Genomic DNA, 15,861 nt, shown 5'->3' with positions numbered 1-15,861 from the left:
TGCCCTGTTAACTGATGAATATGTATTTCTCTGAATGGTCTTAGCGCTGTCTAATTGCATGCAGACAGTTTGAAAACAATCATAGATTACACCTCACAACTGTGTTGTTTCAATGGTTCATGAAAAGACTAGATATCTACATATATATACTGTATTTGGCAAACGGCTCAGTGGCCTAGTGGTAGTGTGCCCGCCCTGGGACTGGGAGATCGGGGCTCAAATCCCACTCGGGTCATATCAAAGACTTTGACAAAAATGGGACCCAATGCCTCCTCGCTTGGCGCTTAGCATTTCTTGAAATTTTAAAAGTTGAATGCTTTTTTTTTAGTTTAATTTATTTCAAACAAAGAAAACATACATAATTTTTTTTAAAATACCACAAACAGAAAAAATACATATCATCATCCCTTTTTTTCTTCTTCTCTGTCGGAAAAGGAGTAGGCTGAAGTTGAAACTTATATGTCCCTACCCCTTTATACAAGTAATTTTTACTTGTTTACTAAATGTAACACAAAACCTACATTAAAACAAACAAAATGGTACAAGTCACCAAACACAGTTTGTTTTTGTTACCTATTGTCACGACCCAATGAGATACTAGCATGTCATGCAACATTCTCACTCCCAGTGCGCCAAAAACAAACGCTTGTTCAGCCACCCTCCACGTCAGACCCCTGACGCCAAAAGTGCCCTTTGTCGTCACTTATGTGCGAAAAGGGGTTTTTCCCTTTTCTGACTGCAGATCCCAATGCAGCGTAAAACTGACGCAATGAGATGTCCACAGCCAGGGCACCAAACAAGCTCATTGTACCTCACCCTAACCTTATCCTCCTGTTATTTAACCTTCCCCTCACCCTCATCCTAACCTTAACCCTCTTGCTACCTAAAATATTACTCTCACTGTGATCAAGCGTTTGTTTCCCATGCATTCTGACTGTGAATTTTTGTATTTGCCGCCCAAGGGGAACGTTAGAACATACCATCTGGCGAGGGGGAGTTTACAAATACCCTCTGCTTTTAACCTCCACCGTGGTAGTTGAAACCTCCCCCTCGCGCTGCCTCGGTCCAAACCCGACCAATGACGAGGCGGCTCCCGCCGTTCACTTCATAGAGCCGGCTTTTAGAGCGACCGACACATCACTACCGTGTTGGCTAGCAAGATGGTTAAGGTTAGGATAGGGGTGAGGGGAAGGGTATATAACAAGAGGATAAGGTTAGGGTGAGGTACAATGAGCTTGTTTGGTGCCCTGGCTGCGGACATCCCATCACGTCAGTTTTACGCTGCATTGGGATCTGCAGGTAGAAAAGGGGAAAACCCCTTTTCGCACATAAGTGACGAAAAAGGGCACTTTTGGCATCAGGGTCTGACGCGGAGGGTGGCTGACCAAGCGTTCGTTTTTGACGCGCTGGAGGTGAGAATGTGTTGTTTTCTTTCTGTTAGCACAGTTCATGCTTATGTTCTTTTCAAGAACCTGTCTCTTCTTCTCTGTTTAGCTTGTGACCAGCTATCTTTAGGAGTAGTTGCCATTTTTGGGCCTTCACATAGCTCCTCGTCAAACGCTGTGCAGTCCATCTGCAATGCACTGGAAGTTCCGCACATCCAGGTTCGATGGAAACATCACCCCATGGACAACAGGGACACGTTTTACGCCAATTTATACCCGGATTACTCATCGTTAAGCTATGCTATTCTGGACCTGGTTCAGTTTCTCAAGTGGAAAACAGCCACCGTTGTATATGATGACAGCACAGGTGACCTTACACTGTTATGTTACGGCTCACTTTCAAACCTATTACTCAAAAGATCCAGGAGCTACAAAATAAAGAAAATTCTTGTCTTTGTCGTTTTATTTCCTTCAAGGTCTAATAAGGCTGCAGGAGCTGATAATGGCACCATCAAGATACAACATTCGATTAAAGATCCGCCAGCTTCCGCTCGACACGGAAGATACGAGGCCTCTTCTCAAAGAAATGAAGAGAAGTCGGGAATTTCGGATCATCTTTGACTGCAGTCACCACATGGCTGCCCAGATTCTAAAACAGGTGAACTCTTATGTACCCTAATAATGTCAGAATAGACGATTGCTGTAATTTATAATGTTATATTATTTTATTCCATGATGTAAAAGTCAGATTCACAGCAACAAAACTTCATCTCCAAAAAAGGTCAGATCTTGATGAACTTGCAAAAACCATTTAGAGTGGGCATTTAAATGTTAACAATATCTTATGTCCAGTGTCTTTAAAGGTGTGCAAATACTAAACAATTATTTACCCACCCTATGCATGTACGCAGAATTTTTAACGCCATAAGTCTGTTATTGAACCTGAATATAAATGTGCCTTGGTATAAATGATTGCCTGCAACAGAAACCTGTCAGTAAGATGTACCAAGTGGCAAATGTGTAGGTGGTCTGATGTTCTACAGATGTCAAGAACAGCCTGGTGAATCCCCCTCATTCATTCAGCTTCCTGTCAGCTTCTATTAACATGTTTACCCAACGCATCACCTCATAAAAGTTGTTTAAATAACTCCCTTCTCCCTGGGTTTGGAGATCTAAGAGGACATATCTTTGCTCCTGGCCAGACAGCACTTTTATTGCTGGAAAAATGTCTTCCTGAGAGGAGACAACAGGCGTTAACATTTCATTTCAATACTAACATTTATAGCTTTATGATGTACCTTGGCCAATGGTAGTCGCAGTGTTTGGTGGCAACAGTATTAGGAGCTGTAATTCTAATTCAATGAATTTATTAGTTATGGGTTCACTGTGCAATTTACTAAAAAAGTTTGTCAGTTTATTCAGAGTAAAGGATAGGAGGGTAGAATGTGAGTTTCAGGTAGGGAGTTTTTTTTTGTTAGTACCACTTATTTAACGTTTTTTAAACCTAATTTATTATAACTAATATGTTCACATATCCAAAAGAAATCCCAGTAGTGTCCCAGGGAGACCCCTTCCAGCTTTTAAGCCTAAAGTCATGTTTCCACCAAGTTCCTTTCAGCCATTGTGTTTCCATACAAGGTCAGCCCTTTCAGGATTTTGTCAAGACGTCAACATATTACGACCATTTCATTGAGTGACGTCACTGACCAACGCCCAAGGCGTCCACGGACATTGATAAAAGTACAATGTATTTTAATCCATTCAGGGGACAGGGAGAGCAGTTTTGGGATGTTATAAGCAGCACAAAATGACCAAAAGAAGCATTTTTTGGGGGGTTTATTTTTGTTTTTCAACCACAAAGCGGCCAAAATTACAGCACATTTTTTGGTGTTGGGAGTTTAGCTGCTTATTTTATTTTCCTCTCATTCTGCTTCACCAGCAGATCTTCCAAATTCAGAAATGCCGGGTGTTTGGCGACCTCTGCTGATGTCATTTATTACTGATTTCCAACCAATCAACATGAGTTAACCACAAGTCCCACCCAGCGACTCTTCCATGGCTTTTCTGAGTACATACCCCCTGTTCAGATACTCATTTGTTTCCTGAAATGGCCTAGAATATGGTCCTAAAATGAAGGCACGAACATGCTGTGAAGGCCCGGTGAAATTACATGGATGGTCGATAGTAGAAACAGGCAAGGTGCATTATGTAGAAAAGTAGTAAAAATAACATCCTTTGGTAAAATTAGGTTACTGCAACCACTTTAAACAACTCTGGTGCTTTTTGCTGGCTGTCGTCAAATTACAATTGTCAGATCTGCAGTATTAGCTCACAGAAGACACGGAAACCCCACACTCACTGATGGTAAACAGTTGTTACGTCCTTCCTTCCTTTGTTTTGAAAAGAAAAAAACTGGCAATCCCAGCAGCCAGCTGGATATGAAATATGTTTCAGTATAACCTTAACCCTTTTGAGATTTTCTCGTAAAATTCTCACTTTATTCTTACATTCTGCTCTTTTAAAGTGACAGTGTGTATTTTCCCTGGAGATAGGGGGCAGTAGATACCTAAATTGTTGCAAGCAAGCTGTATTTTTGTGTAGGAGTAAGACCTAACCAACAGATCCCCATTAGGGTCCAAAAGCCATGGGGAGTGCAGACAAAATGACAAACACATCAGACTCTGTTTCATCAGTGGCAATGAGTGATGAAGTAAATGTGTAAAATGACAATGTTTATGAATGGTGACAGTTTTGTTACCGTTTGTTAGAAATCAGTCATTTTTGTCCTCAAGGGCTCCCGTAGAAGGAAACATGGCATCTAATATGGCGTCGCCATATTACTCAGACCCGCTCCCGTGTATTTTAGATCTGATTTTTATGGTTATATGTTAAGAAGCCGCCAATATTTTTCAACAAATGATTCATCTCTGTTTATGTAGAACTTCAGATGTCTTGTTATATTTTATTGCAACATGTGTTATCTACAAGAGTGGTGCTGTGATTAAATAAGAAAAACAAGGTTTTAACATCACTCAGTTGATTTACTTGTACTTTTGCAGTAATGTTGAACAAATCTAAAGTTGGAGTTTTCTGGTTCCCCACAACTCAACATGCATCTGTCAAACTACGTTATTTTTCAGATTAGGGGAATGAAAATAGCAGCCTTCCTGTAGCTTATTTTAAAACAATAACTTTGCCCTTCTCTGTCTCATGTTTCATGATTAATTTACAAAAATGACCTTGCTGTTGATAGGAGTAGAGGTGTATAAAAATTTAACAAAATGTGGATAAAAAAGTTCAGACCAGGTTCTAACTTGATTGTTCAGCAGTGGGAAAATAGCATCATAAAAGCTGTGTGCACTTCTAACCAACAAATAAAGTTTTGGCGACAATGATTTGGCTTAATGTCTTTAGAGGTGAATTTATCTCTACATGAGATTAACATCTTGTTTACATAACCTTGAGCCCCCCCCCCCCCCCCCTTTTTTTTTGCAGCAGATGGTGCAATTAAACAAAAAACACAGCTGCCATGGGGATGTGTGCTTTTGAATGCTGATAAGAGTGAAACAAGTGGCAGTGATGGAGTGTTCGGATATGACGCAAATATTACTGAGCTCTTTGGATGGAAGATTCTCTTCTCACCCGGGATAGCATCACATGCCCCGAGCCAATTTTAAACCGTTTAAATGCACAGAAAAGCTAAAGATCTGTTGCTTTTCTGTAATTATTTAGACCACGTATAGTTCAGAAAACCCAAAGAGCAATACCAGAATCTTGCTTGTAAAATTAGCAGCATGTGAGTCAACAGGTTCAGAACATGGATACTTTCCTCTTTGCTGTAATGTCTTTTATGCCACTCTTTAGCACAGCTTGTTTGATGCTAAGCTGCCCTGAAATGACAAAAATGACGATTTTCTCCATTTTGTCTCACTTCACGTCTACCTTTTACTCCCATCCTCCATCGTTGTGCACTTCCAGGCCCAGACCATGGGGATGATGACAGAGTATTACCACTATATCTTCACCACTCTGGTAATGTACTGCACTTGTTAATGCAAATAGTCTCGTTTGTTCTCATCTCCTCACTGCTTCAGTTTTTGATGAATAGTGGCTAATTGCCAATGGAGTTTGGATCCAGTCCATAGCATCACTTTTGTTTGACAAGTCAGATGCATAATGGAGTCTTGGGTTTGCTGTAGTAAATTACAGCTTTATGGTTAAGTCAACAGAAGTCTTTGAGCTAGCAAAATACAAAACAACAGATTTAGATTCAAAAGAAACAAAAAGCCCGCCCTAGAAAGGCTCAAATGATTATTTTTGCAAAAGCAACAACTAAAAAGAAATAAGTACAATCAAAATAAAACTCTTCAGATTAATGAAATGTAAGAAAAATACTACCAACCCACCAGTGACATTAAATATGCATGATCCTAATCTAATATCCCACAGTTCATTGACAAGTCTTTTAACACTACCAACGCCTACTTTTAAATAATTGATCTGAAACTCTCCTAATGGTTTGATTAAATGAACATGAGCTAGATGTATTTCTTTTCCAACTACAGCTGCAATAGTTTAACTGCAAACACACATATTTATAATACAAAAAAAAGTTTTGAATACGATAGTGTTAAAATTTTACCCAAAGACCAAACCAAATGAATGTAGCTGACCTTTCTTGCTTGGCCAGATAGGTTGTTTTATTGTTGTTTATGTATTTCAGTCTTTCATTAAAATACCAGATGCAAGTATATTAACAGCAAAAATATAGCTCTTTATGAACGTATGTTTTATTTATAGTAAGACATAAAAAATCATTGTCCATAGGTTTAAAAAAATACAGAATTAGGACGATAAATTGATGGCAACTACATGTAAAAGCAAAAAAAGCTGTCCACTAGATGGGGCTGTCACGTGTAATACATTGCCTCACATTGTCATGTGACTCGGGGTGGTACAGCTTCTTAAACGGATATGAATGTTGCCAACCTACGCACATTTTCTTTTTTTTTTAACTACTGAAATTATTGACATGAGAAAAATGAAAAAAAAAAACTAGTTGAATCAGATTGAGGAGGAGCAATGTGGTTTTCGTCCTGGCCGTGGAACTGTGGACCAGCTCTATACCCTTGCAAGGATGATGGAGGGGGCATGGGAGTTTGCCCTACCAATCCATATGTGTTTATGGCTTATGACCGTGTCCCCAGGGGCACCCTGTGGGGGATGCTCCAGGAGTATGGAGTGGGTAGCTATCTGTTAAGGGCCATTCATTCCCTTTACCAGAGGAACGTGAGTTTGGTCCGCATAGCCGGTAGTAAGTCGGACCTGTTCCCGGTGAGGGTTGGACTCCGCCAGGGCTGCCCTTTGTCACCGGTTCTGTTCATTACCTTTATGGACAGAATTTCTAGGCGCAGCCGTGGTGTGGAGTGTGTTGAGTTTGGTGGCAGGAGAATCTCGTCTCTGCTTTTTGCGGATGATGTGGTCCTCCTAGCTTCATCCAGCTCTGACCTTCAGCTCTTGCTGGGTAGGTTCGCGGCCGAGTGTGAAGCGGCTGGGATGAAGATCAGCACCTCCAAATCTGAGACCATGGTCCTCGACCGGAAAAGGGTGGCTTGCCAAGTCCGGGTCGGGAGAGAGGTCCTACCTCAAGTGGAGGAGTTTAAGTATCTCGGGGTTGTTCACGAGTGAGGGTAGGAGAGATCGGGAGATCGACAGGCGGATCACGAGTGAGGGTAGGAGGGATCGGGAGATCGACAGGCGGATTAGTTCAGCTTCTGCAGTGATGCGGATGCTGAGCCGATCTGTCGTGGTGAAGAAGGAGCTGAGCCAGAAAGCCAGGCTTTCGATTTACCGGTCGATCTACGTCCCAACCCTCACCTATGGTCATGAGCTTTGGGTAATGACCGAAAGAACAATATCGCGGATACAAGCAGCCGAAATGAGTTTCCTCCGTAGGGTGGCCAGGCTCAGCCTTAGAGATAAGGAAAGATAAGATAAAAAAAAAAGAGATAGGGTGAGGAGCTCGGACATTCGGGAGGGACTCGGAGTAGAACCGCTGCTCCTCCAGATCGAAAGGAGTCAGTTGAGGTGGTTTGGGCATCTGGTCAGGATGCCTCCTGGATGCCTCCCTGGGGAGGTGTTTCGGGCACGTCCTGCCCGCAGGAGGCCCCCGGGTCGACCCAGGACACGTTGGATAGGTTACATCTCCAATCTGGTCTGGGAACGCCTTGGGGTCCTGCCGGAGGAGCTGGTGAAGGTGGCCGGGGAGAGGACGGTCTGGAGCTCCCTAGTTGGGATGCTGCCCCCGCGACCTGGACCCGGATAAGCGGAGGGAAGACGAGACAACACCAGAGAAAACTGATCAGTTAGAGTCGTACATTTCAATAACGATATATTTTTTCGATTTTGTCGCCCAGCCCTGCCCAGAATAAATCATCACCATCCCACCATTTTTCACGATGTTGAAAAAGTTCATAAAGCTATAGTAGATTAATGAGAAATATACACCACATCAGATATTTTGAAGGAATCTTAAATGTTAGAACATTACATAACACTAATTATTTATATAATTGAAACAGAAAAAGCAATGTGTTACTTTATTCCTCAAAGTTTCTTTTCCAATGTTGTCCAATTTAGCCACTTTCCCAGAAGTTTTAGATTTTTCCTTGCTGCCACACACCTGATTCAATGGCTGAATGACTTTCTCTGTATGCTCCGAGTTCAATGGCACTACCCATTGATTCAAATGGGGTAACTTTTTAAACTTTTTAAGTTTGGCCAATAGTCTTCACCTACATAAGGTTCTACCTTATTTAAGTAAAAATAAGTATCAGCACTGGATCAAAACTGCCTTGTGAAAAAGTAGGTGGGGCACGTCCCCCCGTCCCCCCTCCAAATTACGCCCATGGTTGGAGAAGAGAAACGTCTCTATATGAATGACTCTCTGACATTACTGCTTGTGCTGTGTAAACACATACAAATGTATGCATGCAAACACACTAAACTGTAGTTTTGAGAAAGATTAGTTTCCATAGCATATATTTTATAATCAAAGCATAAAACTGCCCGTGCAGAGTAGGAATGCTAAATCAATATTGTTTAGGTGTCACAAAAAATGCTTGTATATAAAAAAAAATTAAACAGATTTTTATTTAAATAATCAAATGTATTCAAGGTGTTTGGGGTGACTGGTTATGTAAGAGTCACTTTCTTGAGTATTTTGAGCGATCTAGCAGGGAGCCACTTTCGCTGCCGTAACCGTGACAGGCAGACTGAGGGAGAATAAGTACCAGCATGCTCTGTGCTGTTCCTTTCACCCTCCGTTACTGTTTCTGCCTCTCTCACGCTCTCACACTCACCGTCTCTGCAGATTTAACCAGTCTGTTGTGATAATATGTTATGACACAGAGGTCCAGACATGATGCGTGTCATTTTTCACACTTGACATTGCAGACATTGTTCTGGTGTGTCATTTTTGTGTTGCACAAATTCTCCTTTAATATAGAAATCTACATTACTTATAGAGCTGCAGCACCAGCTTACCTGCGTCCAAACAGGGTTTTCAGCAAAACATGACAATTTCCTTAAAAAACTTTTCTTTCTTTTATTTATTTATGCTTTTAAATATAAATTCGCAACAACAGCTCTCACGTGAAGCCAGAATATCTTCATGGTATCTGTGTTGTAGCTATCTAAAGCTGCAATATGCTGTCTTATTGATAGACACACCATTAAGAAGATTATACCTGGCGGTTAGATTTGATCCGGAGTAATGAATACTTGCATGGTGTACATGGCAATACAATTTCCTCTCGATGGAATTCACCGATGTCTGTGTTTTATCTTGTGGGGTGAGGGAAGTGCCGATTTATTAGAGCGTGAAAAGGCAACAGCGCAGTGGTATGGGGGTAATAACGTCCTTGTCCTTTGAAATGAGTCTGTCATAGCTCCTGTCTTGCCGTAGCCATCTTTCAGAACCTTAAGCTGAGAATTTAGTTACGTTCGTTCTCCCGGTGAACATTTGAGCATAATGAAATTGTAGGACCTTATTGAGTTTGTGCGAATCAGCTCACATCTTTCTTTTTTGTTACAATAATTGCAAAGTTTGTACTCAAATTATTTCTGACTTTATTCATTTAAGAAATTTTAACAACAAAATAATCCTATATGATGAGCAGCAACATTGCAAGTGTGATTTTTGATTTTTCTGAGAACAACAGTGACAGTTTTTTTTTTTTTTTGTGAAAGTCTTGCATGCTCTTGTTCCTGCAGCACTAACCCCACAGGGTGCTAATGAAATATCCATGTTCATCCAAATGTGTCCTCTGAGCCCCCGGGTCCAATTTTACACAACATGTGTCAACATGTGACTTCACACTTCAGCTACAATCGCTGCCCCAGAAATTACAGCGGCTCAAATTGAATTGCTTTTTTCTTCGGACGATGCCAAGGCAATGCAAGTGTTGAATTATTAATATCATCCCGCAAAAAGAGTTTGTTTTTCTCTCTTTTTTAAAATTTTCTTAGCCACAGGCAATAATTATAATCTGACACTCTCCCAAAAATGCATCAACACATTTTTTTTCTACTTTTTATCCATAAATATGACAGAGACAGGCAGAGTAGATTGCAAGCTTGTTGACTGGGTGGTATATTTTAATATTATATTAGTTCAAAACAATAATTACTTAAAAATCATGGGAAAAAAACTTGAGAAATCCAGTACATTTATGTTCTACACAGTTTTTATAGCGTGATTTATGTATTTATTCAGTCGCTGTTTCCGTTTTTATTTTCAGACGAGGAGAAAGTATCTAGGATATTCACTGTGAACAAAGGGGCTCAGTGCTTCCTGACTAAAAATAATCCATTGTTCTTTTTTCAAATAGGACCTGATGGCTATTGACCTTGAGCCATATCGCTTTTGTGGTGTAAACATGACGGGCTTCCGCATCCTCAATGTGGATAATCCTCAGGTTGCATCCATAGTGGAGAAGTGGTCTATGGAAAGGCAGATACCCCCCAAACCAGATTCAGGCCTGCTGGAGGGCATCATGACGGTAATTTTTTAAATGTACATTTTTGTTTGGCACTTTCAAAATAAAAAAATAATTGGAAAAAATATGTATTGCATCAATTTGTTTAATCTAGAGTAGAATAAATTTGTTTAAATGAAACAGTAACTGTATTTTCAGTTAAACAGCATTATAAATGAGATTGAGTCATATTAGAGTTCTGAATAAACTGCCTTTGATTCTGCATTTAATCCACTTTAGTGACCTGCATATACAACACTCAGGGTTTATAAGAGCTTTTTTTTAAATTTAAGAGTCCAGAAAGCACAAAACTACGGAAGCATGTAAACGTCAAAGCAGGCAAAAAATAGAGGAGCAGCATCTCACAATAACGAGAGTTTCTCATCATAACAAGACGTAAATCCTGTTTTAATGGAAAACTGTTATCATAATAATGACAGATAAAAGTAAAAGTAATTAGTCAGAGCAACATATTCCTCCACACTTTGGTCAAGCCGTCCTCAACTTTGAAAACAACAGAGAAAACAGGCCTCACTTGGATTTCTTCTCCGCACATATTTGCGGTACTTCCGTTTTCTGGTTGAAGTGCAGATTTTAAAGTAAAAGTTGACTTCCTGTTTGTGTTTTTTCAAATAAAAATCTTTGAAAATTTTTTTACAATGATATAACAATAAGCTGCACGATATTAGGAAAACCTGTAATATACGATAACGGTGATTAATATTGCGATGACTATAATACTTGTGATAAATAAAAACTTAACTCAGGATCAAAAATAATCAAAAACAAAGAAAAAAAGACAAAACATTTCATAAAAATGAGAAAAGCAAACTATGATAGGAAAGGATAAAAGAAAATGAACAAGAAAAGGCCATCAGTGGATCCCGAGAAAAGCTGAATCAGCAGAAAGCTAACTCTAGTGTTTGCTAACCATCAAAAATTAAGTGCCGTCTGCCTCATGGGCGGGCATCTAACCTATGAAAACCCACCCAGTTGGCCAAATGGATGAAGAGCGCTATGTAGTTAAAAATACATCAGTCTTCTGTTTGACAGAATGCATTATGTGTAGCAAACTTTTGAGCTAACCATTCATTGCGATATTTATCTGTTCTTTGCGATTTGCATATTGTGCATGCTGGTGTCGCGATAATGATATATTTGCGACATATTGTGCAGCCATACAATAAAAATAAAAGTTATGTACAAAAATTACATTAGCCATGTTCCCTTTGTGTTCCCTTAAACACAATCTCTCGGTATAAAGAGATGTCTGTCTATTGCCTTGGCAACAAGGAGGTACATGACGGAGTCGACGTAGAAGAGAGCTAACAAGTGTAATTTGTTGATTTATTAATCATTTTTTGGTGGTTTTACCCTCATTGTTGTGGTGCTGCTTCTGCTGTACCTCCTGAAAGTTAGGCATCAAGAACTGGAATAACGTTCATTCATAGTAGAACGCAAACATATAGCCGCAATTGTACCATTACGACCTTTCTCATTTTTACGAGATATTAAAACATTATTTCGAGAAACTTTCTTGTTAAAACAACTTTTATATGTTGTTATAAGAATGTGTTTTTGCAAAATGAGAGTTATATTGCGTTATAACGAGATCTTTCTCTTTACTACGAGATATTGATCCATTATATTTTGTCTTGCAGTGATGGCAATAAGCTTCCGTACCAAACAGTAAAAACTGTGTGGGTGGAGCTGCATAATATATGTGTGTTTCTAAATGAGATATTTTACAGAAGACACGCTGTCATGATACTGCTGGAAAACTGACCATGCAGCCTAAAAATATCCATAAATATGAAAAGAACATAATCTCAAGTGTTTCTGCTTCTGTACTGACATGCTCAAAGCAAGGTAAAGATGCAAATAACTATCTTTGTGACTCTTCTCAACAAGTGTTCTGTGAAAGCGTCAGATTTTGTACATTTCATATAGCTACTTTGGTGTTTTCATATATATCACAAAGTCCAAAATTTTTACAACCCCCCCCCCCCCCCCCCCCCCGAAAAACTAGAATTTTATTTTTTTTCATTATCATTTTTTCTATTCTGTGGTATAAATGAAAAACAATATGGTTTTGCTCAATTCACACATCATTTATGATTTTAAATTTGTTGTTAGTGTCTTTAAAAAATCACTAAAGTTACAAGTTGTATTGATGGCAGCAGATAAATAACAATTCAACCAATTACAGTGGGATCAGATCTTCCCACAGAACATGGCAGACAAAAAGTCCAAAACACATTTGTTAAAAACTACATTCTGTACTACATCACCAAGCTTTTACATGCTTCTGCAAATGTAACAGACTAGAATTTGACATGACTCATTCTGCATCTTATGGCCGTGAAACGTTTGCATCATGAGATCCAAACTGTTTACTTTTTCAGCCATCAGCTGAAATAATGTTCACCCCTTATTCCAGACAGATGCAGCTCTGACCTATGATGCAGTCCACATTGTATCCGTCTCATACCAACACGCTCCACAGATGACTGTGAACTCGCTCCAGTGTCATCGCCACAAACCCTGGAGATTTGGAGGGCGCTTCATGAGTTTCATCAAAGAGGTGAAGATGTACCTTTGGCCTGTTGTTGTTTGATCATACCGACTGAGTCTCTTATTTCAAATGTTGACATAGAAAGTCAGCTGTATCCACAAACTGAAGAAATCTAGACATGACTCATGCTGTAAAGCACTTATTTTTGTAAGCTTTTCAAATCTGTAACATGAGCTAATCCTCTTTTTTTTCTCCTAATCTAATAAATCAGGAGACTTTGCAATAGCTTGTTGCAAAATGGGAATTTTAATTGGAATTTCCTTCCTTTCGGGAATTATGAATAATTTCTTAGAATTCTGTAAAAGTGACCCGTATGTGATGCAACGTAGGCAGTAAGTCTATTTATTTAGCTAAACCTGGCCCCTTTGTCGTAGAGCCCAGTGCATTTTCAATTGAGCACAGCTCCGCTTTAGCCAATAGAAACATCCACTTACATAGAGGTGTCAATCACAGAGCATACGCAAGCGTTTGAGAATGTCGTTTCCAGCCGTAATCACCGAAGTAGGGAGAGGCTTGAGGTGCAATACAGTTTTCCTCCTCTAGATGGTGTCCTCTGAGAAAAAGATCTCCAGATCTCAACTTTAACGGCGTGGCTCACTGGAAAATCATTTTTTATTGATTATTTATGATTATAAACAGTTATTTATCATAAGAATAGTCTCCTACACCTATCTCCTGCGTTAGCTTCTAGTAGAACATAGATGGTGAAACGCTTGGATTTGAAAATTCTGACAGCATGACATCAGAACAAAGCAATAAAAAACAGGTACAATGCTTTACTAAAAATAAACGTCTTTAGTCATTTTTCAAAGCCGTGTTTTGGTTGTGGTGCCCACAGTGTTAGAAATCTGCAGATGAAACCCCCACTATGGAATCACAGGATTGTATAAAGGATTTAAATGTCTACAACAAACAATGTCTGAGGTATAGTTAGTCAGAAATTAGTCTGAACAAATTACAACCCATTTGCCTTCAATAGAAATATTAGAAAAGTCTAGTGACTATTGCTAAAGACAAGGAAATACTGCGAAAACATTTTGTAATGTTTGGTTATTAACTCGGTCTTGATTCACTGATTTACACTTCCTTCAAGAGAGGCGCCTGACATGTTCTGAAGGTTGAATTGGCCCTCTGGATGTGATATAGCTGAGGCGTACGATACGTCATTCTCTGAATTAAAGTTGTTTGAGCATGCCTCCCACCTTCATGGCAATAGGCCAGACAGAATGAGGTACGGAAGGCTTTTGAAAAATAGAGTGCCACAGATTTCTCCTTGAAGCTTCCATCTTTGCACAACAAGTTCCTGCAAGCTACTGACTAGACAGATAACGAGTTGCAGGGTTGTCACATTTTTTGGGCATCAGAAAAAAACGATGAAATGTGATGGCTCGACACTTAGTGATTATGTTTTTGTGTCAAGAGCTCAGAATTTAGTATGTGAGGTATAAAGGACACTCGTGCCAAGTAAAAGTTAAAAAAGATGAGATGTAAAGAAAAGATTCATCCTTCATAGAGAAGTTGCAAACGCATGGGTAAAGACAATTAGTATCACAAGTCCTTCCACATGGCTGACTCTGTAAGCTTGAGGAGAACAGGAATGCTGCACATCCTGCCATGTTTGCACCTGCAGTCATCTGTGGAGGTGGCGGGTATCAGGTAATCATAATAGGGGGCAGTTATGTTTCTTTTCCCCTCGTGGGGAATCAAGCAAAAGGAGATGACTGTTAATTAACTCCGTAGTCTGGAGGGAAAATGCGTTGGAGGCGTTGAGATGTAAAATGTAATTAGAAAAAGGAAATGCGGCATGTACAGTTTGTGTTTGTGCGTTTGATTTGTGTATGTGTGGGAGTGAATTAGCCCACAGTTGAAAGATAAAGTGTGTTTTTAGTTCAATTTGCTGGCAGGACTCATAGGTTTTCTCTGCTTATTTGTTGCAGTAGGGTGCAGTGTGTACAGATAAAGAATATAATGCAATATCATGCAACAGAAGAGCATCTGTGTATTTTTTTCTACACTGTAAGAAATGAAATGTTAATTTGACTCAAATACCAAGTTCACTGACAACCGTTTTTCACTTTTTTTAATATGACAGGTCACTCTGAGTTTAACAAGCAAGCAAAATGTGAAAATAGTCTTCTACCCGTATTTCCTGCATTCACTGCCAATATCACTAGGGGCAACAGTAGCTCAGGAGGTAGAGCGGGTTGATCAGTGATCGGGGGATTGTGGGATCAATCCAAGCTCTCACCACGTTACTCAGCTGTTGTGTCCTTGGGCAAGGCATGACTTGCCTGCATTGGTGGTGGTCAGAAGGGCAGCCTTCCTTCTGTCAGACCACCCAAAGATGGCTGTGGCTTATCATCATCATTATTATTATTATTTATTATTAATGTTATAGAGAATAGATGAGCAAATCCTCGGATTAGAAAAGCCAGTCAGATCTACGTCACATTGAAAATTAACATTCATGGACTCACCCATCTTGGCTCATGACGGGGAAGGTTGTTTTTGATTTAACATCCAGGAGAGAGCAGAGCCCGTCTCAGCTAGTAGAAGCGTCTTCGGGCTTGTGTAAAGCATCAACGTTACAAAGCAAACATTGTAAGTGGTTAAGTTGCATTCATGTTAGCCAATCAGTGACGAGGTGTTTCATTATGGAGAAATTAGACTCAAACCCTGCTTTCTTCTGCTTACCTCTCGTCTGGCTAATTTCTAGTTCCTGAAACAGGAGCACCAGAGCTTTGATCCCACAGGGATGGACTCACAAGGCATTCATTTATAATAAGGACCACTGCAAACGTCTAGAAAATACAAGCAGTGTTACATTGTTTTGTTGTTTCAGCGCCTTGGGCTTCCTGACAGG

General features: G+C 39.8%; 1 protein-coding gene across 1 annotated transcript in view; it reads left to right on the top strand.

The window, feature by feature from the left end:
- grik3 (glutamate ionotropic receptor kainate type subunit 3) overlaps positions 1-15,861 on the top strand; it is a 146,868-nt gene that overhangs the window by 89,160 nt on the left and 41,847 nt on the right. The window contains exons 3-7 of the mRNA XM_015950084.3: positions 1,495-1,752; positions 1,862-2,043; positions 5,364-5,417; positions 10,277-10,447; positions 12,864-13,007. Coding sequence (XP_015805570.3) covers positions 1,495-1,752; positions 1,862-2,043; positions 5,364-5,417; positions 10,277-10,447; positions 12,864-13,007 — 809 coding nt within the window. The remainder of the gene's footprint in view (positions 1-1,494; positions 1,753-1,861; positions 2,044-5,363; positions 5,418-10,276; positions 10,448-12,863; positions 13,008-15,861) is intronic.

The sequence above is a fragment of the Nothobranchius furzeri genome, chromosome 5, assembly GCF_043380555.1.
Source record: "Nothobranchius furzeri strain GRZ-AD chromosome 5, NfurGRZ-RIMD1, whole genome shotgun sequence".
NCBI lineage: Eukaryota > Metazoa > Chordata > Actinopteri > Cyprinodontiformes > Nothobranchiidae > Nothobranchius > Nothobranchius furzeri.
Note: the sequence above shows the minus strand (reverse complement) of the source record. Positions and strands in the feature narration are given on the sequence as shown.